Genomic DNA, 25,598 nt, shown 5'->3' with positions numbered 1-25,598 from the left:
TGATTGTACACTGTCTTCTATGAGATAATGGTGATATTTTGGCTAATTGCCATGTCAAAAATTGTACATATGTTGATATGAAAACCTGTTCTAAGCTGTAAGGCGTAAAAACATACATTAGCCAATAGTAAAAGACAGATGATTAACAGAATGACCAATGGCTTCTAAGAATATACAGTAGCTACAGTACAGGCCTGATATAACCGACGGCAAGTAGCCGTTGTGCCCTTGATATTTGCTGAGGTGCCCTGAAAAATACATACAGCTGACGGCAAAATTTGCTGCAATGCCATGTTTGTTTGGTCATCTGTCAGTGCTGCACATGACAAGTATTACACTAAGCTACACTATAGAGTAAATCACCAATCTTGGAGAAATTTTGTTTGATTCGTCCTTCGCAAAAACTACGATCTTTCTACTTTCACACATTCAGTCAATGGGACTTCTTCAATTAGTTAACTGTATGCAAGTGATATCACTAAGGAATATCCCATTGACTTTGAACGCAGGTTGTTCACGAATTCCACGGAGCATTCCTTCCATTTATAAACATACAGCGAAGGTGGTCATTTAAAATCTAATGTTACCATTTATCACAGGGTATAGTCGAGCTTACGCAGTACCTAATGTGTTCTAAAAGCATTCATAAACATGTTGTGTTAAATATTCATTTCTAAACCAATTAAAAAAGTTTGTTAAACATCCATATCATGACTGCTTGGATACGCAAGCAACCTAAACAGTCAAGTACTAGCAGCCCAAGTGGTGTACTCCGCCTCAAAATAAACATTTGGAAAATCCCCATCTGAACCTCAACTATTAGAGCCCTAATTTACTACAATAAACAAAATGTTTAACAAGTTGTAACCACTTTATTCAGAGTTCACGCTATTAAAATCCATTTAGGTAACGACAAGAGACACATTTAGAGCTTATATGCAGAAAATCAAATCCATTTACACAAAATGTCAGTTTGGTAAAAACCTATTGCTGACAAAGCGTGCATGGAACTGCTGAGTTGGTTAGGCTTCACTGTGCCAAACCTATTGCTGACAAAGCATGCATGGAATTGCTGAGTTGGTTAGGCTTCACTGCACCATACACTGACAAAGATAGGGTAGTATTAGGTTCATTAACACAAAAATATGAAGAAACAAATGTTTCGTTTCAGAATACCAATACACTATAGACCTAAATTATATCAAGAGGCATTTTCGACATTCCATCAGTCATGATTCGCAAAATATACAAAAATTTAAGAAGTTTTGAAAAGTTTGTTCTTATTCGCTGCCATGATTATTAGCAACTTGATTTTCACTCTACTGTACATAAAACTGTAAATAGGCTTTGTTCTGGAAAAATAACAGTTTGTAGTCTGATACAGTACTTGTATTTTTTACTGTGCCTGTAATGAAATGGTCTGATTAGACACTTATACCGCCAGTACCCTTCCTCATTTTCATTTTTGCCGTCATGCCCTTTCCAATAGCCTTGATGCCCTTCACCATTGGAACTTACCAATGACATTTTCTGCTGTGCCCTTTTTGAGGCTTATGTCAAGCCCTGACAGTATGTGATAAGTTTACATTCACATGGCTGCTGGACATGCTGTATACACTATACAGTAAGGGGTATGATATCTTTAGCATGCACCTCATGTAGCAAGGTTGCCACTGGAATAATAGGATATATGTTCTTTTTTATAATTCACCAGGCTACTGGACAAAATGAAAGTATGCAGTGAACAATGAACATTGTCAGTCAACTTTAATCTGTTGTGTGATTTGAGGAAATGCTTTATTAAACAAATAATGCAAGTAGAAGTGGAAAACTAGCGAGCACACTACAATTAACTCATTCCTTGTGTATCTATTTCCATTAGCATTGAACTTTATTACATTCTGACATTTTAGTCTTTGCCAAAACAACCTTCCTCTGGTTATGTTCTTTTTTGATATTAATGTCATCTACACTCCGAAAAGGATGATGTTACAAATATATGAATTTGATAATCTTTCATAGTTTGCAAACTTTGCATTTGGTCTAAATTTGCTACAATCTTGTGGAACCCTAAATCTTTATTCAACTGAACAAGGAAATAACAGTTACTCAATAATGTGAGCAGTTTTCCATGCAAAGGTGCACCACGAAGGAAATAGGTATAATGTAGGGTTTGATAAATAGAGGAAACAATACAATACAGTACTTGTGGGACACAGAATTATTTGTATAAAGGGAGTAAACAGTTTATAAACCATATCCTCCCACCCCACCCCCCCTTTTCAGGAGTAACCAGATGCTTGTAACCATCTTCTGTTATAATTAGAATTAGGTTACAGTAACAGTTACAATACTGTGCGAATATATGTCATGCCCAAGTCACAGTACTTAACCCAAACTTAAGAACATAAAGCAGATGGGGGGGGGGGGGGGGAGTGGAATTGGCCTTTCCAAGTGTGGATAAACATGAATGTAGCGGCATGAGTTCACGAACTTCACGACTCTTTAGAAACTCTGCAATTTAATATGAGTATTTATTCTACCGGTAGTATCTAGTAACTATATATATTACTTCTTAATAACATTACAGTTGCCCTGAACTATGTGTATGCAAATACAAATTCCATAACGATGTGTACGAGTTTGTCAGGCAATTATGCCAGTTCTTATTTGTACAGTACGAGCTCACTACATGTCTGATCTGTACTATGTCAAGAAAGGGTTTATTATTCATTTCTGAATAACCTTCAGAAGTTAACAACAGTTTTCCATGATACAGTCTAGACTCTACTAGTAAAACAAATCTAGGTGTAGACTCTGTTGAAAATACACTCTGCGCTGGGCGACGTATGATATCAAGATAAAATACAAATATGACAATACAAATAGGTTGCACTAGGTATTTAATTAATAAGAAATCAGTAACTTTGATGTACGTTCAGAACAGTATAGTATAATATGCCTACGATGTGTATTTTAGATTATAATATCTTTTAACTGCTAAGAGGTCATGTATTACAATATAGGTATAGAAAGAAATTGTTTGGCAGAGAGCGTTAACTGAACAATAGGGCTCCGATAGAGTTACCCTGGATATATGTTTATTTGTAACCTCTGAGAGCTTGAGTCTAGTTACAGCTCAGGTTGTTTTCACAAAACCAGAATGCCTAGTTTTTTGTAGTCGATTAATCGCATAGCTCTTCTGGCGATTACTGCCATTACTCGGTTACAGATATGAACTTATCACTGTCATTTTTACATTGCAGAAATATTCGAAACAAATCTTTCTCCATGGTGCACTGTCTTTATTTGTTCTTTCGTGTCTTAACAGTGTAAAACATCTACCAAATAAAAGCTGTGAACAAGTTTCAATCTACGTTTCTTAAAATCATCCATAGTAATTCAAAAACTTTTGAATGAATCTACGAGGCTACTACAGCTACAAGCACTAATAAAAGCAAACATGCACTAGTAAAAGCAAACATTCAAACAATGGTTGTTACACCTCCTAGCGGTGTGACGATCAGTATGCAAGAGTTTTCTGTATAAGGACGTTCAACATTCTAGGCTAGGCTTTAGCCTAATTGATAGCAGCCTGCAGGCACATATTCTGCACATTGAACTGAATATTGCACTTCATAACAAGCGTACAATTGACAAGGAAATGCATGAATCTAACTGGAGCAGATGCTTGCCAATTTTTAACACAGCACAGTGCTAGTGTACAGTAGCATTGTGAGAACCTGTTCTTATTGCGATATTTGCTGACAAACTGCTTTAGTGTTGTTTTTGATAGCTTAGGCTATATTGTAATAAGCAGATTCTGGGAAGTGCTACTGTAGCTTGTAGTCCAGTAATCGCAACTTAGGTTTTGAGGGCAATAAATCAAACTTCCAAAGTGTAATTGCGACTACCGGCGATTTATCGATTTATTCGATTACGACTATCAGCACTTATATTTATATATGTATAATTGTAATCATAATGAGTTGGAAAATTAAGAATGTTTGAAAAAACTTCCAGCCTCCACCAGGGAGGCTACATATATACATTTATACATACATGGTACAAGGTTAATAATATGCAAAGACATTTACAACAATACTTAGTAAATAATATAGTAAATATATAATATGTATATGTATGAATATATATATATATACATATATATATATATATATATATATATATATATATATATATATATATATATATATATATATATATATATATATATTTGCTTAGCAAAATTGCTTGAAACAACATGGTTAGTAAATGAGAACATGTTACTTTATTTCTTTAACCCTTAATGTGGCTCCATCTGCACAGTACATATAAAATCCTGTTACAGAACTCGAAACGACACAAAATGGTTTTTTCCCTTTTTGCTCACAAAATGTTCAGAATGTTCAGCCGCCTTATGAATATGGATGACAGTCATACCATTTTATAGCGTGTACTGTGTTAACTGCAGCTGGGTGTACTTAGGTATTGAATGATTGTCTGGAAAGTAATTATGTTCAGACAGTGACAAGATAGACATTGAATATTTGTCTGTATCCTTCAAGGAAATCAGGAATTCTATAACACGTGTGTACAACCATTCACTGCATACATGTACATGCATGCCTTCTGCAAGGCTGTATGCAGCATGGAACATCGACGAAGAACATCCACTCATGAGGGGAAGGAAAGTTACATTATTTAAAACAAAGAGTACATACAGTAAGCACCAATGTGTAGCCTGTGTGCATGTTACATTGGCGAAGAACATCCACTCATAAGGGGAAGGAAAGTTACATTATTTAAAACAAAGAGTACATAAGCACCAATCATATTATATGTTTGTATGAAGGTAAAATAACATTCTTGGTGGAATTGTTAGAATTTGTAAAGCAGCAGATTAACATTAAAATTTAGACAACAGTGCCCGTGGGAACCTATTCATCAACAATGTAGCATTAAAGGAGCATTGCAGTCATTTAATTATGATATTAAAAAAGCAGAATATTTAAAATAACTTTCTTCTTCTGTGTATTATTGGCATTGACTAATTACTTTAATTAGAAGACATTGCCTACTTATTTTTACCTACCATCAATCTGAAGCCATTTGTAGTTCATTTTCTTTGTTTTTTTTACTTAAGTACTATCCCTTGATTGGGTATAATGCTGATGAATAATTCAGAAGATATAGTTCATGGTTATTCAGTGTACAGCACTGCCATCAATCATGCTTGCTTTTATGTGTTCCTTCAGCTGAGACACAGACTGGGACATCAGACCTGGTATAATTTATGGATTGTTATCCCAGACAGACACATTTAGATGATGATAAAGTTTACCTGGTACATGTTGGACCATGGCCGCATTCAATACAGTATAATGTCATAATCTGACAGCTTTCTGTTAGTGAAAGATCTAGCAATTTATCATATATGTTAATTATTGTTTTTCTAGTTTGTCAATATACTGAACCCTTGGGCTTGAGACTGATAACTTAAACTTTGAGCAGTCAACTTTGACATGGATTCATGACAACATCTCCCCCCCCCCTTCCCGAAGAAGGTAATGCTTTTAATAGTGCATTACTAATTTAACAGCCATGCAACTTACTTCAATTAATAATCATAACAGTCATTTATGGGCTAATAATGTATGTTACTGTGTGAATTTAGGATTTAAATTTACATGAAGCTTTGAAAATAGTGGATCTGATTAATTGAACCTCTGGCAGATCCTATTTAGCCTGATTCAAAGTCCAGGATCATAAGTACACAAAAGAATCATGCTGAATCTGTGTATCGTTCCAGCATAATATGTACAGTTATGTATACCTGCTGATGTTAAGTAATCAGGGTTCACCTTTGTCTTAGTACAGCAGCTAGTACTTCAGTGTATGTAGTATTGAAGCTGTCTGATATAGTTCTGTATTGAAATACCAGGGGATGTCTCCAAGACATTGGTGAAGATACACTCTACTTACAGTAGTTTGCACATTACAGAGAGTTCAGCCTGTTAATTACTTGTTCAATTATTTCTTGTTTCTCGGGCAATTCCGTGTCTAAATTATCCGTCGGGCCGGTACCCAAAGAGAATCGACACTCTTCGAGTGTTTTCACCGAGAATACTTAAGGCAGCACCTGCTGTTTGGATTAGACGTCTTAGTACGGGTGTACATGATATCTTACAGTGTAATATGACGTACAGTAGTGTGGCCTGTAGAAGACTGTAATCAATGATCGAATGTACTCGTCGCAATTTGGTCTAGAGAAGATCTAGACGACGGAAGGCGGCGATGTCGAGATTTGCATCAGCCGAAGGGGGGAGAGCTTATTCACTCGGGAAATCAACCTTGCAGATGCCGGGTAAATCAATGAGACTGCTGATGGGGAGGAGATGGTTTTCCCTTGGGTTTTGGTTTATCTTAGAAGCTCATGTGAGGTGCACCTGGTCTTAGAGTACGACGAGAGGAGGGATGCTGAATGTTTATAATAGGGCAGAGTATTAAGTGCTCAGATTGTGTCTCTAGTTTCAACACCTTCAACCAACATTATACTGAACATGTTGGACCTAACCACATACAACATGTCCAGTTATTTATATATCATTAATGAAAGATGAGTGAGGCGGTGACATCGCTTCAAGGAGGGAGTGGGAGGGACAGATGGTAGGATCTAATAATATGCAATCTCTTTAAACCTTGAAGATTTGAAATCATTGGAAAATTACAAGTACACCCTGTGGGATGGAGGAATATTACATAATTTCAGCTATTGAGCTGGTAGTACTTTTGGAGTTAAATCATAATAATTTAATCTTGTTATCAATCAGTTTAGAATTTTGTTACTAAAAAATATAAAATTATTCCTTGACTCAAATACAGGTGTAACTGTTGTCCGATGATCCATGTCATATAGTATTTTGGAACAAGGATGACAAAAAATGTCATATTTTTTTTTTTTGTGGGGGGGTCGTACTAGCTCTTGATTGAGTATAATGCTGATGAATAATTCAAAGATATAGTTCATAATTATTCAGTGTATGTACAGCACTGCCCATCCAGCCAGTTGGTACAATTTCCTAATGTGAATACCTCGCTAAACTGTACTCCAATATCATGCTTCAAAGCACTGGTATATTGACAGTACAAACAGTCCCAAACATTGATCCGATAGAAACATGATAAACATACTGCTCGTATATACTGACAATACCTGTGATCGACTGCTCTGAAGCGGGACATGAAACTACAGTATAGAAAAATTGTCCCAAATAGGTGTGCCATCAACCTTGTTTTCATGTACTCTTTTAAATTATGTGAGAAAAACAAATCTTGACTCAAATACAGGTGCTGTCTGGTGATCCAAGCAATATATTACTTTGGAACAAGGTTGACAAATAATGATAGGTACACTGTTCTGGAGGATGTTATTAAAAGGAAGTGTTTTTTTGTGAACTTAATGGTTTGCTAGATCCATAGTGGTTTCACATAAAAGGTAGAATCGTGCAAATAGCTACAATGAAAGTTTATGTCAGTGAAAATCCAGCTTTGGCAGAGAGAAGAAATTCCTTTTGCAGGTTTTTTTTATCTAGAATATAAAAAAATTGTTCTTGGTATGCTTACAGTGATTATACAGTCTAGTGTGGAAAAAAAATCATAAGTGGATAACAAAATTTGCCATAATGTCCCCTTTAATTTCTAATTTTTACTACCAGAGATTTCAAAAAAGTTTTCAGAACTCCAAAGACCTTAAAGCCAGATTTGCATGGAGGTAATGAGGTTAACAATGGATAAACTACTGACCTTGATCCCCAAGTAGGCACGGTAGAGGGTCAGTATGTTGAAAGTGACCAGCTAACGGGGTACATAGTTTGCATGTATATAGTACAATGTAAAGATGGGACTGCTTAGTATCATTGCTTACAAATATTCCCATACATGCGTCAATTTTAACAGCGTATTGTCGACAAACTTTGCCAGTAGATTTTCACCATATCAATTTTTAAAGCAGCCATATTCTATCATGTTCTTTTTCAGAGGGTCTACTATCTCTCCTTGGAGTACTACATTGGACGTACCCTCTCCAACACCATGGTAAACTTGGGCATACAGAGTCAGTGCGATGAAGCCCTGTACCAGGTAAGTGTGCCGCATGGCAGCCTTGCAGTACTAGTACAACACTATTGGGTCAAGTTCAGGTGTATATGAACCCAGCCAGGTTATGCAGCTGCTGTAAAATTATTGTGGGAAGGTGATCATGTATATGTATATTGTAATTGAGTCAAAGATCTTCAACAAACTGTTTTTGGAAATTAAGCCAGACCTTTTGGTCTTTGATAACTGTCTATGTCTGAATAGTACGATCAAGAGAGCCTAGCCATATGGCACGGCAAAAGTCGAAAGGAATTACGTAAACGAAGCTCTTTCAGATGAAACAAACAAACGTAATGTAATACTGCCTTTACCTATGAAATCGACCCTGTCATAGTACCTGGATCTTCCTGCTTGCTAGTAAACAAATAATGTTCAGCTTTTGTTACTTAATGTCTCAATATCCAAACCTAAGTAATATTGTGTTGTATCTACAGTATGCATCGTACTGACTAAGCTATATATGTGCCTGCCTTCCATATTCTCCTGTTTCCTCACCCCCAAAGCACTTTTCTTTCTTTTTTTGACCATTTTGTGCTTTGACTTTGATACTGACTGATCACATTCTTCTCCTTATAAATAGAAAGTTAGCTTCTCATTTGGTAGATCAGAAAACGGTAAAATAGCTGAGGTGCAAAGAACAATATCTATTGTACAAGGTAGATGGTAACCAAGGCAGTTCAGATTGGAAGGCATCTGGGAGAAAAAATTTCTCAGTAATACTAACACTTCGTGCCAGGTGGCTAACCAATTCAGAGTTTTTGCTCAGTGTCGGATTTTAAGTTTTAGCCATTTGTAAGACCATTTCTGATTGGAAAACCATGGATTTCTCATGAATGAAAAAAAAAAAACAACCATACTTTCCAGACGCTATGTTGCATTGGTTCGCATGCCACTATCACCATCCACTTGACCATAGCACTGTTGAAAATCTTATTCTGTTTTGTAGTATGCAAGGTTACATTCTATTTTTCATGTATCCCTTGTGACCTGTGTGATGAGATACAAAATCATGCTGCAGAAACTGAAAGTGACTGCATACATTGTTCTGAACCGTGGATGGATTTGAAGGGCATATGTAGTATTGATATAAAGACACAAAATATGATATGTAGGCACATAGTATGATATGAAGATACATAATATGATATGATGGCACATAATATGATATGAAGATACATAATATGATATGATGGCACATAGTATGATATGAAGACATAATATGATATGAATGCACATAGTACGATATGAAGGCACATAATATGATATGAAGGCACATAGTATGATATGAAGACATGAAGGCACATAGTATGATATGAAGACACAAAATATAATATGAAGGCACATGGTATGATATGAAGACACATACAGTAGTATGATATGAAGACACATAGTACGATATGAAGACACATAATATGATATGAAGGCACATAGTACGATATGAAGACATAATATGATATGAAGGCACATAGTACGATATGAAGACATATAATATGATATGAAGGCACATAGTATGATATGAAGATACATAGTATGATATGTAGATACATACAGTAGTATTGATATGAAGACACATCTTTGATATGAAGACACATAGTATGATATGTAGATACATAGTATGATATGTAGATACATAGTATGATATGTAGATACAAAGTGTGATATGAAGACACATAGTATGATATGAAGACACATACAGTAGTATGATATGAAGATACATATGAAGGCACATAGTATTGATATGAAGACACATAGTATGATATGAAGGCACATCTTTGATATGAAGACACATAGTATGATATGAAGATACATAGTATGATATGTAGATACAAAGTGTGATATGAAGACACATAGTATGATATGAAGATACATAGTGTGATATGAAGATACATACAGTAGTATGATATGAAGGCACATAGTACGATATGGGTTTTCAACCAATTGTAATCCATTTGTCATCCTAAAGTTGCTTTTTGTTAGTCATTTCAGAGGCTAATGAATATATTTAATGTAATCAAGCTGAATCATTCTATGTAATGATTTAATAGTAACCAATGTAACATGTAGACTTCACTGTATAAATGGTAATACTTGATGATGGTAGTCAGACAGTCTCTCAGACTATAAATCAGTTTCTAGATAATCCATTTTGTCATAAAGGTGTCACTGCACTACCCCTGCTGAAAGGTCATTACATCACAGAATGTACACTTGTGTAAGTGGTAAAATAGGCCGCAATGACTTATTTTATTTGACAGCCTCTTAGAATAGCATGTGCATACATGTATGACTATCAGTGAGAGATATGAACTTCAAAATGTTTCACATTGTAATGACCTTTATGAGGTCAAGACAGTTTTGATGACAGATTAACATTATTATAAATACAGATATGTATGTAATGATGTTTATAGCCATTGCAGTTACATGGGACTACATTTGTACTGTATTGTTGTCAATCGGTGAGAGTCAGAGAGATGTCCTATTTACTATAGATATATATGTAGAATAGAACACTTTTAAAAACATGCAATAAGTAGTGTAATTGACAACCTTTTCATTTGTTCTTTACCCTGGAAAAGGCCTTCCATTGTTACATTAGACAATGGCATTCCAAAACAAAAGCAAATTGCTTTCTAAAACAACATTTTTCAATACTTACTATTTCAGTTCTGTACCGCTTTTCGGTGAACTGATCTCAGCCAGCTGTTTATTTATTCAGCTGAGATTCTAGCTACCTATCCATGCCTTTTAAATAACTTCTTTTTATACATGTTTTACTTTGAACTGAACTGTATGATGTTATTGAACTTGTACAAGATTACCTCCTTTCCCCCCCCCCCCTTTTATTAAAAATAATCTTTCATATTTACTCCTTTCATAATTAAATCAAGTCTTCATCTGTAATGTTAATCAGTTGCATTTTAAGTATTAACTGTAAGTACTAATTATTATACCCTGGATGTAATCATCGCTAAAAGCCAATGATCTAATCTGAGTAGATTTGCTGGTCTATTAGGATTCAAATAGTCTGCTCAGGTTTAATTGAGCTGAAAGCTCATTCTCTCATCTCAAGGAGATGATTCCTGTAGTACTAGAGATCTGCACACTAGTCCCAAGGCCTGTTATACGACATAACAGACTCTGGAGCTCAGCTGCTGGTCAGGTACTGTACGTGACTTCATCCTCGACGTCAATAAATCCAGATACTGCTGTCTGGGCTGGTCTTTAAATTGAGATTGAGACATACGGTACACTTAAGGGGAGGTTGTGTCTGCACAGAGAGTTAAGGTTACATTTAGGGGTTCCCTGACGTACTTCTGGGTGTTGCATGTACCACACTTTTAAATACTACAGTATATGGTAGTCAACTAGTCATAATCAGTTCTCTTGGATATAGGTACAATAATGCATCAAATGCTGAAGTGAAATACTTTAAATTGGCAGTATCGCCTAAAATCACATTTCACAATATTTCTGTCACTGATATACTGCTGGTAAATGTTGGGTAAACTTCAGATTATAAACAGTGCATGGTACCTTACGTCTCAAAATACCAAGAGAGGTGCTTCTGCGGTCAAAACTGAAGGAACAACCTCATGTGGAAATGGTTATGATATTAATCCTTGCATGTCTACGGTGAGAGTTACATGCAGTAATTGGAATCAGTATATATATTTTTTTTGTTTTCGTTTACGACCTGTGTTAGCCGAATTTTCGATTGTGGACAATAAATTCAAATTCAATATGTAAGGCAGGTAATTAAGCAAAAGTCCTTCTGTTGGGGTTGGTAATGTATGTGCACTGTAGTTTTGTGTGTAACTACTGCATTTATTTTTTGTAAAACACACATTGTCAGATTTATCAAGAATTAGAATATTTACTTCGCTCCTCGCTTACCTGTCTCGCCACAACCTTAGCACCCTCATTCTACCGCGCCTAGAATGTCCTGGTAACCTTTTTAACACTGTGCACCCTCTGTGACCCGGCTTCACGGGTCACTGCCCACCCTTCTCATTCTACCAACCAAAGCGTCTACATCGTTTTTTTTTCGAGCGGATATTATTCCATCGATTTCTGTCCATTTTTGGTTCCTAGAATCGGAATTTTTTTCCACCTACTGTTTGCTGAAGCATTCTAACCGTTGCAGCCCGATAAGTATCCTTTTCCTATTCTTGGGAGGTTTTTTAGGGCTGGGTTTTGTTAACGGCGCTCGCGCCGTTTTTTCTGTGCAGAAAACTTGCGTGGGTAGCAGTTCTGCGATTTGTTTACCGTAGTTACGCTAGTTCCCGCCTTTTTAGGCTACACACGCTATCACGCTTTTCCCTCACCCACTGTTTAGTTGTTCAATTTTGTTGTTCACTTTTATTCTCCTGCCTTCATTATTCGTTATTTTCGTTAATTCGTTGTCTTCTCTCCTCCCTGCCCTTCGTTAACTTGCTAGTTAGTTAGACTTTGTGGGTCGGCTTAGGCCTAATTGTTACCATTGTAAGCCGCGGGCCTCTAGCCGAGGCACGGTGTTAAGCCTAGTGTGTTTTCCCACAGATCTTATTGCTTCTCTCCCCCTTTTTTTTAGCTTCCCTCTCCTATCGTTTTGTTAGATTCTTCTTCCTTAACCGGGGTTTTTCAGTCATGTCCAGAAGCCAGTTGAAGTGCGTTAACTGCTCTATGTTCCGGCCAGGGAGGGCCTGGGATGAGCACGATCTCTGTCCCAAGTGCCGTACGTGCACGAGGAGGGACCCCTGCCTAGTGTGTATCAACTTCACCCCCAACCAATGGCTAGACATTGATACCTGGCTAGCAGGCCAGAGAAGCAAACTTCAGGATAAACTCGACCTGCTCCCCAACCCCAGTGGGTCCCGAACAACGGGAGACCGAGCACAGTTAGGAGAGGAAGAAGAAGGAGAGGTGTTGGAGAGGGGCCCAGTAGGGGCCGAGGAAGAAGGAGAGAAAGGGAAAGAGAGAGAAAGAGAAGGAGAGAGAGAAAGAGAAAGAGAGAAAGAGAGAGAGAAAATGCCTCCCACGGTCCCGGCGACGTCCGGATCAGTCATGACCAAGGGGAAAGGCAAAGACAAGGGCAAGGCTCCGGCCAAGAGAAAAGTGCCCAAGAAAAAGTCCGGCCTCGCCGGCACCGAGAAGGCTTCCCAATCTGGGTCGCAGAGAAATAACCTGCCGGAGAGGCAGGTGCCACGGGCACCGACAAGCCCAACTCGAGCTCCTTCCGGGGCGCACAGCAGAGAGCCAGAGGCCGGAGGATCGCTGTCCAACCAGAGCCGGTCCCGGAGCGGGGACCGAGAACCACAGCCATCACGATCCCCAGCTGGGATCCCCGACCGAGAGAGCAGAGGAAGGAATCCCTCACGCAACCCGGCCAGACGGGACCGCACCCGATCACGGTCCCGATCCCCCAGACGAGGTACCAGGAGGGGATGGTCGCCAGCATCAGACCAGTCTTCCGACTCCTCCGATGATGGATACCGTAGGGCTAAGAGGAGGTATCGACCACACAAACAGCGTCACGAGGAAGAGCCCTCGTGGCTAGCCCAATTGACAGGTCTCCTAAAGCCGCTCCTCGAGAGAGAACAACAGAGAGCTGAGGCAGAGACAGAAGCCGGGAGCCAAAAAGCGGCTACAACGACCACTACGGTCCCGGAACCCCCCCTGGAACCGGAGGCAGTCACCCTCGGAGAGGACACTCTGGACTGCAGAGCCTCCGTAAATCTATCGGGTCTGGAGGACAACTCTGACGTCCCCCCGGAGTTCGACCCTTTGGAAGAGGAGTTCCCAGGCATCTTCGAGGAAGAGGAAGCTCCCACGGCGGGAGGCAGTTTACCCCCGGAACTAACCACGCGGGTGGCAGAAATCTTCCGCAAACACCTTGGGTTCGAAGACACCCCCGAAGTGACAACTAAACCGACCCGAGTTTCCAAACTCACAGCCACAGGGGAGACCTCTACCCGTCCGAAATCTACCATTCCAGTCGACGCCTCCTGTTATGACAGGTTCGAGGCTATCGCGGACAAAAAGAGGTGGACCGCGTTCCCGGCAAAAGCGGAACGAGCCATCAGGGTCCCAGACGAAGCATGGAAAACCCTTTTCAAATGCCCGACCATACCGCAGGAGGCTAGAGAAAAGCTAAGGTCCGAGCAGGGCTCTTCCTCCTCACACATCTTCAAAAATCCTAGCCAGAAGAAGCTAGAGGAGCTCCTAGTTGATGTCGACCTGGCCGCACGCTCCGGAATGAAGTTTACTTCTGTTCTCATGCTGACCGCGGAGGTGCTGATGAGATATCACCAACAACTTCCACAGGACGATACCTACGTGTCCAGAAACGAGGCAGGCCAACTTTTACTACTCCTCGGACCGCTTGTGAGACTGGCCTTCGACCAGTTTGCTAGAGTCGCTATACGTTCAGTCAAGGCCAGGAGGGAAAACGTCATCTCCTCCATCCGCTGGCCGTCCGTGGAAGCTAAGGAGAGAATGCTAGCCCTGCCCTCCTTGGGAGACGACCTCTTCGCTGGTAGCTTCCAACAAAAACTCCAGGAGGAAGTCTCACGCAGAGAGACATTGGCCAAATCGGAATTCCGCTCCTCTGAGAGATTCAGGTCAAGACCGCACCGCCTAAGAGAATCTAGACCAACCAGAGGAGGCAGAGGAACGTCCCTCAGGACACCCATGAGAGGTACCCCACGGGGCAGATCAAGAGGAACAACTAGCCGACCACCTCGCCCGTGGGGAACACGAGGCTCAGGCAGAAGCCCGGCGACGACCCGACGGGACGGCGACCGCTCCTCCACTAGACCACCGTTTGCCGCCCGGCCCTAGGGGTGCCCACCTCACCACGGCAACGCCGCAGGTGGGGGGGAGACTGTCACTTTTCACCCAGCAATGGGACATTTTGGGCGGGGACAAGTGGGTATTGGAGACGATTTCACAAGGGTACAAGATAGAGTTCACCTCCGCCCCGCCCTCCGGGGAGGGGGGAAGACCTACTCCAATACCCACCGACCCCGTCCAACAAGCAGCACTAGAAGGGGAAGTATCAGCCTTGCTGGCGAAGCGGGCAATTGTAGAGGTGTCGGGAGAGGCGGGACCCCTCTTCCGCTCCTCCCTGTTTCTAACACAAAAACGGGACGGGTCTTGGCGCCCGATCTTGAACCTAAAACCCCTCAACAAAAATTACGTAGAACCAAAACGTTTCCGTATGGAGACCCTAAATTTAATCCTACCCCTGCTCAGAAAGGGCATGTGGGCGGCAAGCGTAGACCTACAGGACGCCTACTTACATATACCAATACATCCACGTCACCAGCGGTACCTAGCCTTCCAATACGCCGGAAGGAGATTTACATTCAGGTCACTCCCGTTCGGCCTGTCTACGGCACCAAGAGTCTTCACAAGAGTGGCAGGAACGGTAATCGCCTACCTCAGGAAACAAGGAGTAACGCTGTACGCCTACCTCGACGACTGGCTCATAGTAGGAGAGTCGAAGTCCAGCGCGGCACACAACGTACAGAAAACGGTGCAGACCCTTCAGGAACTGGGTTGGATAATCAATCAAACAAAATCCCAGCTAACACCAACACAGACGATCCAGTTCCTGGGGGCCAGACTAGACCTCACCACAGGCATAGCCAGTCCCTCAGAACAAAGGATAGAGGCAGTCAGAGCGGCCACAGCCCAGATCATATCGTCACAAGAGTCACCCACAGGAACGTGGCTCCGAGCCCTGGGGCTAATGTCCAGCCTGGTCGACGTGGTGACATTATGCAGACTACGCATGCGTCCGCTGCAACTCCACCTGCGGAAAACGGCCAACCTACTAACCCTGGACCAGACAGCGCCGATCCGCCGATCGGAAGACATCACCCCCCATCTACAATGGTGGCACGACACAGGCAATTGGGACCAAGGGGTCCCCTTCACCACCAGTTTGCCAAACACATCGGTCACGACGGACGCCTCATTGACAGGGTGGGGAGCCCACTGGAAGAACTTGACAGCCTGGGGGACGTGGTCCACAGCAGAAAAGTCATGGCACATCAACTCACTAGAGATGTTGGCTGTCAAACGGGCCCTAGAGTCGTTCCACGAACACCTGAAAAATACAGTAACCACCGTCTTCACGGACAGTACCACCGTGGTAGCGTACATAAACAGGCAGGGGGGCACTCACTCCGAGAGGTTATGCCAGCTGACCTGGGAAGTCCTGATGACAGCCAAGGACTCCGGAATGACATTACGGGCGTCCCACATCGCCGGAAAACTAAATGTGATGGCCGATGCTCTATCCAGAGGACAGATGGACCCAAACGAGTGGGCACTGTCCCAGAAAACATGCAACAGGATCTTCGAAATCTTCGGCAAACCAATGGTGGACCTGTTTGCGACGGCGGAGAACACCAAACTCCAGATTTTTTGCTCCAGACAATTCCACCCCAGGGCGCACCACATCGACGCCATGTCCTTCCCATGGAACAATCTGGAAGCTTACGCCTTCCCGCCGCTCTGCATGATCGGCCAGGTCCTGAGAAAGATCCGCCACTCCAGAGGAAGAGTCATACTGATAGCCCCCTTCTGGCCCCGCAGACCATGGTTCGGGGAGCTCCTACAACTTCTAATGGACACCCCAGCGATCCTACCGGACACGCCCCATCTGCTGTCCCAAAGACGGGGGACCCTCATCCACCCAGACATCAAAGGGCTACAACTAGTTGCGTGGAAGTTGTCAGGACTTCCCTTCGACAGAGGGGCTTTTCGGAAGCGGCTGCCGCGATCGCGGCCGACGCCAGGAGGGCAACAACCGTTGCTACTTACGATTCCCGACTACGCAAGTTCGGGGAATGGTGCCACAACAGACAGGTACTGCCATCCGAAACCTCTTTGGCACAGGTGGTAGACTTCCTTCACTCCCTCTTCGAGGAAGGCAAGCAAGTGTCGACCATCAAGAACTACAGGTCGGCAATTACCGTTATACATCGTGGGTTTGCAGATGGGTCCACCCCAGGCAGCAACAGGGACATCTCCCAGCTCATCAGGGGGATGGCGAACAGGCGCCCCCGAATCAGGCGACTCGCGCCCTCGTGGAGTTTGTCAGCAGCGCTGCAAACACTCACCAAACCGCCGTACGAACCCATGGCCTCAGCCTCGCTGGCATCTCTTACAAAGAAAACGCTATTCCTGATCGCTCTGGCGTCAGCAAGAAGAAGAAGCTGTCTCCACGCTCTCTCCACCAAACAGAACCATATCAGGTTCGAGAACCACGGGGTAAGAATGGTCCCCGATCCGGCCTTCCTAGCCAAAAACCAGGTCCTATCCTTCCTGCCGGGGGACATTTTTATCCCCGAAATAAAATCCCTCTCTTCAATCGCAGAGGATAAACTGTGGTGCCCAGTCCGAGCTCTCAAATGGTATCTAAACAAGACCCAACACCTTAGAGGAACAACCACGACCTTGTTCATCTTACCGAGAGCACCTTATTCAGCGGCGTCCAAAGACACCATTTCCCGATGGCTGGCGGAAATCATCCGCCCGTTTACAACCGGCACAATTACACCGAGAGCCCACGACATCAGGGGAGTAGCGGCCTCAACAGCCCTTTTTGCGGGAATCCCAGTGGAGGACATTCTCAAGGCAGCAGCCTGGCGAACGCCAACAACATTTGTTACCTGCTACCTTTCGGACTCTCTACAGGCTGAGACGGCGTTTTGTAGCGCGGTGATGCGAGGTCCGGCGGGTATTAGGTCCCACCCCTCGGGCCTCCCACCATCGGGCAGTGCCACTCGGTGCTAAGGTTGTGGCGAGACAGGTAAGCGAGGAGCGAAGTAAATACTCCAAAACTTACTGGTTTGGATATTTACGAGTGACGAGCTTACCTGTCTCCATTCCCGCCTCCCTCCCCCGAGGGGGGTGGGACGCAGCCGGACGGAGGAGCGGTCGCACTGACCTGACTATACACCTTCCTGTACAGGCCAAGAGACCTGAGAAAAAAAGGAAGGGCCTCCACCGAACGAGTCCTCGCCCGGCCACCTAATTTTATCGGTGAGTTCATGGTAAAAATTTGTTTTTTTTTTTTTTTTGACGTAGTATCGTGTAGGAACGGGTAGTAACTCGTAGTAACTTGTAGTAACCGGTAGTAACTCGTAGTAACGTGTAGTAACTTGTAGTAACCTAGTTCCACTGTGAGTTACTGGGGTTTTTAGTGTCGTATAACCCCTTCTCTATGAACTAATGTTCTTCTCACTTCGGTTCTCTCGTGACTTACCTGTCTCCTCACTACATCTACACTACAGTGTTCGGGGCGTTGGGCCTAACTTAAGAGTATCTCCTGCTATTTTAGGCCTCCTTGTTAGAGTTAAGGGGTCAGACGTGGACGGGGTCGTAGAGGGTAGTCTCCCTCCCTACTGGGGGGAAGTACTCCCCCTCCCGTCAGTAGCGTCAGAATTCGATGTTAGTTCAGGAGTCGAGGGGGTAGTCTTCCCCTTCTGTCGGGGAGGACTACTACTCAACTCCAAGGCAGAGACCACTTTGGAGGGCTTTGGTCTCATGAGAAGGATGGGCAGTGACCCGTGAAGCCGGGTCACAGAGGGTGCACAGTGTTAAAAAGGTTACCAGGACATTCTAGGCGCGGTAGAATGAGGGTGCTAAGGTTGTGGCGAGACAGGTAAGCTCGTCACTCGTAAATATCCAAACCAGTAAGTTTTGGAGTATTCATGAGTTTGCTCCCCACCTCACGTAACATTCCCCAAACACCACCAGGTTGTTTTCTTGGGTCGACATAGTATGTTTAAATACTGCATTAAATGTGTCAGGACTATAATAGCCTCTGAACTTAACAATAATTGAACTGTAATTTTCTTTTGAGCTTTTTAGTTTCTTGTCTGATTTGTTTGTTACTTTTTCCAAAGAAACAGAAGTCACTCTCAGAAAGTGCCTGCCCTTCTTGCCAACTCTGCTGCCCCCCCCTCACCCTACCTTTATTGTCTCCTCCTTACCATATTTGTGGCTTTTGCACCTACCCAATGAATCAATTTACTTCACTCATCTCTTATTGTCTTTCTGTAACATGTATGTTCTTTCCCATCCACCTAGCCAACAAAACTTTATAACGTATTTCTATGGTGTCCCCATTTACTCTTTCTTCCCAATCTGCCATTCTGAAGCCCTATGTTCAACATCATTTTCATGTGTGACTATTGAACTGAATAATTCCTTTTTGTCTGCAGCTGGGATTGAATATAGAAGAACTGGAAGAGATGGAAGATGATGCAGGCCTGGGGAATGGAGGACTTGGGAGGTTGGCTGGTAAGTCAAAGGTCATGTGATTACAAAAACATGGGTGCAAATTGTTCTTCATCCAGGATGTTAGGATGTCATCTAAATTTATTAGTACCCTGCTCACCCCCTCCCCCTCCCTCCTCCCTTCCTGATTTATTTTATGTAAAGAAGATGAAGGAGGTGGCACAAACAAGAGACACATTTAGGAATTAATAAGACTGGTGAAGGTATCTTGCCACCTATTTACACATTTGGTGTACAGAGAACCAAGGGTAACCTATTTGGGGGCAACCTACAGTATTTTGGTTTGGTTCGGGACTTTTCGTGACATAATCCTTTCCTTGATAACATTTTTTGACACCATAAAGCTGGGAACGTTCACCTAGTTGGGACAATTTTGCTATACTGTACTTCCACGTTATGCTTCAAAGCACTCGAACAGGTATCAAAAGCACTCCTACCAATGGTTTGAACGCTACAAGATGCAAGGTATGTATTATTAAAGTAAGGATGTAGAACTTCTTCTCAAAGAACCAAATTTCTTCCAATTCTACTGATTGAATTTGTTTGAAAACAAATAAATCCTGACAATCAAAGCAAACCAAGTGATGTTTGGTACAGAGTTAACAACATTTCCATTAGAGAGATTTTCCTGCCAAAAATAGTCAATGATGCTTTTCTAAAGTTCCAGTGATTTGATTGGCTAATAGACCCTTACCCATAGTCTGCAAACATTCTTGCATCTACTGTGCTCAATGAACACAAAATATGTTGTTCAACTGTACCTACTTGTAACTTTACTTTCCCCTGTATAAAGAAATTGAAATTTTAATCAAGGTTTCATTTTCCAAACAAATACAGAGAGAATAAGCCACAATAAATTATAAGCCTATACAGTTGTTGGCATAGTGTAAGCATGTTGTAATCCAAAAAATTATGGGGGTATGTTCTGCAGAGCATCAAGACAACATAATTAGCTGCTTGTATAATTAATTTTATTTTAGCTTTACTTCATCAACGGGTAGGTTCATGCCAATATAACGTAGCAATCGTCCCAAGGACGTCAGATCTTTCTAAATGTGCATGTAGAATATACTACGTGCAGATATTGCTATATAAATTATCCTGGCTGTAAGGCATGACATTCAGAGGTATTAACACAGGAGCTGCTCTCAACTCCTGAAAGTTTTTCAAGCAATATTTAAGAATAAGTGAAAGTGGCTCATGAAATGCAGAAAAGGGATAGAGCTCTCTTTCCCAGTCATTGGAATGCATACTTTGTACTCCAGTTGAAAAGGTTTTTTCATGTTTAACAACAGATTTTTTTTTTTCTTTCTGTTTTGAGATTTACGATTTGTGTTTTAATCACTATATTGAACTATTCACTCACGGTTAGGAGATTTCTTCAAGAGCTTATGTTCCTTTTTGTCTTCCACTTTCCCCTCCCCTCCCCCTCCCTCCCTCCCTCTTTCTCTCACCCAGTTTAAGCCACTCAAACAATTCCTACCTGCTGGTTCTTGGTTTCTGTGAAATTACACCTACCGTTTATAGTCTTTGTTAGCTATTAAACATTACAATTTGTTTGTTTTACTATAACAATATGTCTATTATACTGTAACTCTCTGGATCGCTTTTTAACAGCAATTAGTGGATGCAAAGGAAACTGCAAAATCTTTTAAAAGCAAGATCTGTCTGACTGTGTGATGGCAGGCCTATTAAGATGAATTATTATTGTTTATAGTCTTTGCTAGCTATTAGGCATTATGATTTGTTTACTATATAACCACATGTCTATTAAAACTCTCTGGAACGCTTTTTAACAGCAATTTGTTGTTCAAATGAAAGCAATATTTTATTTTGAAAGCAATATCTGCCTGAGTCCGCGGTGCCTATTTATTATTATTACCATAATATCAAACATTCACTTTGCTGTATCCAATAAAGCAGTGCCATGGTGACATGGGAAAGTCACTTGTACCAATTGCACTTAGTTAACGTTGGAATGTTTTCTTTGCATTACAGTAGAACTGTTAACATACGCATATAAACTAAAGACTGCAGTGCTTGGGCTGTGTACATTTGGGAGTGTGTGTTTTATATTACCTTGGGCATGAAATCAATGCATTGCAAGGTACTGCACTAACAGACCATACATGATGGTTTAATCTGTGATAAATCACTACGTTGCACTACAGGGAAGAAAATACTGATCACTCCATACACATGAATTATTCACTCTAAATATAGATAGTTGTCATGGGATTCAAAGTTGGTTTCTAGATCAAGAGAAACAGACCTGTGAATAAAAGAGCTTGACAAAGTAAAACAAATTATGTGTTTATAATGGTGGATACTGTTATTTACAAGTATTTCGTGTCGGTTCTAGTAACAAATCAGGACACATTCAAACAATTAAGGGGGAAGGATGTGATGGGGGGGGGGGGACAAATGAATTCATGCTCAGACCAAGGTTTTAAGTCTCATTTGTCAATGGCATCACATGGCAAAGGAAATGAATTGGATGTTATTGTTTTTTTTATTGCTGTGTTACTGGAACTATAAAAACTATGAAGTAATAAATATTAACTGTCTGGATTTTCTTAAACTGTTGTTTAATTTTGGCAAACTTATGTAACATTTTATATGTTATATAAGTATTATAAAAACTATGTATATGTTAGTCAACCTTCTACTTGCACACTGTGGCTCAATCATGTTTGCTTGTTAGTCTGCAGGTTTTAAAATCTTCATCTGGATATTTCTCATTTTAGTTTGCCATGCAGCACAATGAAATTTTCAGCAGGAGGAAACAAGGGAAAGTGGGAGGGGAAGGGGTGGGGTGGAGGGAGGGGAGGAAGGAAGGAATATTGTTAGTCAAAGCAGTTAACAGTTTTCTGTCAATGTGATATCTTACTTACATGTAATTTATCCCAGTTTTTCAATTCGCATTGTATTTTAGCTTTTTTACCGCAAGTATGAACAAGTTGTATGCATAGAAATATCTTAGCCATTGAGTTCCTTTCCCATCTCTTACCCACCCATAAGGCAGACAGAGGGATGAATACTGATGCTGTACAGTAGGAAGGATCGATATTATTGAGCAAAATTGCCGTTATAAGTTTCCTGTTATCGTTTCATTGCTTCTGACGTGTGTTTCTCGACCAAGATATTTGACACAATTTTGTAAGTGTCCTCAGTTTGAGGGTTTTTGGGGTTTTTTGGACGCAGGTAATTATAGAATTGCGGCATATAACATATGCCACACTTGATTGGATGTCATTAGGGTACTGATCACCCCCTAGCAGTGAAATTCAGGGTCAAGAAACTGACGTGTATCATGGGCGTACTTATTGCAGCAAATTTGATACTTTTATTTCAGGTTTCATCATCATCTGTGGTAGAATTATGTTTTGTATGATACTAACGTATGGAAATATTATGCCCCAAGGGTTGAACAAAGGAGCAAAAAAATTGTTAATTTTAATAGAGAGGACAGAGTAAATCTTAGCTAGGAAATTGAACAGGAGTGACTGTTGGAAGGAGAAGGTGGTAGGGTGTATATTAATTGAACTACAGGGTAGAGATATGTGTTAGTTGGATGCTTTGGTTTGGACTGTTAGACGATGGCATAAGGGGGGTGGAGGGGGGAGAGGTGAAAGAGGGAGTGGAAGGCGATGATATGTGTCAGCTAGGGAGGGAGAAGTGTCCCTTCCACTGTCTTGAATGAGAAATACCAAAATTCTGTTTTGTCATCCTAGCATGTGTTTGACCTAATATTTACACCTTTGGATAAATGTCAACCTCCGTTAATGTTTGTACGAGGGTTTTCTCTATGAACTGTAAATGTTAGTTGAGGTCAACAGAGGTCAGAGTGTGACAACCTTATTCCTTATAAATGTAATAACACCAAATTATGAAAAGTTTGCACAAAGTTTGTACTTGAAATTCACAGGTTAACAGTTGAAATCATCAACGGTCATCACCTGGAAACCATGTGGGTATATGTTATATCAAACGTCAAATCAAAGGATACAATGAATGATAAGCCTGTGGGCTTTCTAGGTTTTAATTTTATTCCTCTCATGTGTCTTTATAGCCTGCTTCCTTGATTCGATGGCCACCTTGGGTCTTGCAGCGTATGGATATGGTCTGCGATACGACTACGGCATCTTCAGTCAGAAGATTAAAGATGGACATCAGGTACATCACAATTGTTTAATGTATCTATAACCTTATATAGCTGACATGTTATATGCTGGAACGAAACATTACATCACTCATACAAACCCATATAATAAACCACCCAATCATCTACATCCCCACAGTTAGCAAATACCCCATAACAAATGTTCTTGTTTGTGAAGCTCCTTTTGTTTGTGAAGCTCATTTTTGAAGCTTTTCTTCGCTCTTCTCATACCTGTCTCAATTCTACGTTTCCACATTTCTTTCTACCTGAAACTATGTACATGACCGGAAACATTTTCGAATTGCGCCCCCTAGTCCTCCTTCAGGGACACCACCCATTTTTCTCCTCCCTCCCATATCTACCACTCACAAGACAGACTACGGGAAAGAAATACACACTTTCATTTATGGATCGAAATGGATCTTCTGTGGACTTAGCCTTGCAGTTAAGCCTAACTGTGATAATGACATGTACATTCTAAGCCTAACTGTGATAATAACATGTACATTAGCCTGACTATGACAATAACATACATATACAATAGCCTTACTGTGACAATAACATGTACGTTAACCTAACTGTGACAATAACATTTACGTTATCCTTACTGTGACAATAACATGTACATTAGCCTAACTGTGATAATAACATGTAGTTGAATACCCATATATATCAAACTACAGTAAGGGATAATCACATAAGTTGAATACCCATATCCATTATATATCAAACTAAGAGATAAGCACATAAGTTGAATACCCGTATCCATTATAAATCAAACTAAGAGATAAGCACATAAGTTGAATACCCATATCCGTTATAAATCAAACTAAGAGATTTATGTTGTTGAAACCATTAGACTACTTCCTTAGTTATTGGAAGATTTAGTTTTACAATTTTAGTGCAATACAATGTAACTTATGCTGCACATAAAAAACATAATGAACTTCATTTTATATACACCCTAAGATCTATATTAATACCTAATAGCATTGATGATTGTTATTGTTGTAAAATTTAATAGCAAATAGTGACATAATGAATACTAATCATGTTATTTTTTTATTTGGCTTTCATATTTGTTGCCAATTCAATGCCATGGCTGGTGTCATTCTCCTCGTCTTCCCTTTGTTTTGTGTTTTTTTTTAATTAACCTCCTCAGCGTTAACGTGTCATTTTAAGTATTACAGTTTAGCAGTGCTGGGAAATGTAAATGTATGGCTTAATATTATTCAAGCCTCGGAAATGTAAATGTATGGCCTATTATCTTATACTTAAAGCCTTTCCTATTCACACAGCACGAAGAGCCTGATGATTGGCTGCGCTACGGCAACCCTTGGGAGAAAGCCAGACCGGAGTACATGATCCCGATTAACTTTTACGGTAACACAAAGCACAAGGATGGCAAGGTGGCGTGGGTGAACACCCAGGTACATGCATTGCTTTAGTATTCCATCTGTTCATGTTAAATGTGACTTCTATAAAATATTCAAACAAAATGACCAAATTTTGTCTCTAATGTTATTTGGCACGTAAACGTCCATACTGGCGCTGGCATTATAGTCACAGAGTTAAATTTCTATCAATTTCATGATGTGAAACTGGTTACATAAAGGTCTGTTAATTATTCTTATATATCCAAAATATCTCTAAAACTGTTCAGAGAAATGATATCTTTACTGTATCTCCACCAACCTGAGGTGCAAGAAAGGTCAGACACACAGGACCTATAACCCAGACAAGGGGACATCTGGTAGCCAGGGTTGAATGTCAAAACATGTAATTTCTGCACCAATCGGTGACAACCACACTCTGATAGCATTGATAATCTTTGGAAGTTTTGTTTTATTAATTCTCAGTAAATCATGAATGAATGCGTCTGTCCACAGCATAGTGTCTGACAAGGTCAGGACGATTTTGCCGATTATTGTCTTTAACACTTAATATGGAAAATCCTTTTATCAGAATTGGAAGATAACAT

General features: G+C 40.9%; 1 protein-coding gene across 1 annotated transcript in view; it reads left to right on the top strand.

Annotated features, from left to right (window-relative positions):
• The window catches only part of LOC139971492 (glycogen phosphorylase-like), a 53,633-nt gene that overhangs the window by 3,482 nt on the left and 24,553 nt on the right, over positions 1–25,598 (top strand). The window contains exons 2-5 of the mRNA XM_071978022.1: positions 8,041–8,142; positions 19,380–19,458; positions 23,528–23,631; positions 24,916–25,047. Of these exons, the coding sequence (XP_071834123.1) occupies positions 8,041–8,142; positions 19,380–19,458; positions 23,528–23,631; positions 24,916–25,047 (417 nt within the window). The remainder of the gene's footprint in view (positions 1–8,040; positions 8,143–19,379; positions 19,459–23,527; positions 23,632–24,915; positions 25,048–25,598) is intronic.

The sequence above is a fragment of the Apostichopus japonicus genome, chromosome 8, assembly GCF_037975245.1.
Source record: "Apostichopus japonicus isolate 1M-3 chromosome 8, ASM3797524v1, whole genome shotgun sequence".
NCBI lineage: Eukaryota > Metazoa > Echinodermata > Holothuroidea > Aspidochirotida > Stichopodidae > Apostichopus > Apostichopus japonicus.
This window is presented reverse-complemented; position numbering and strand designations above follow the sequence as displayed.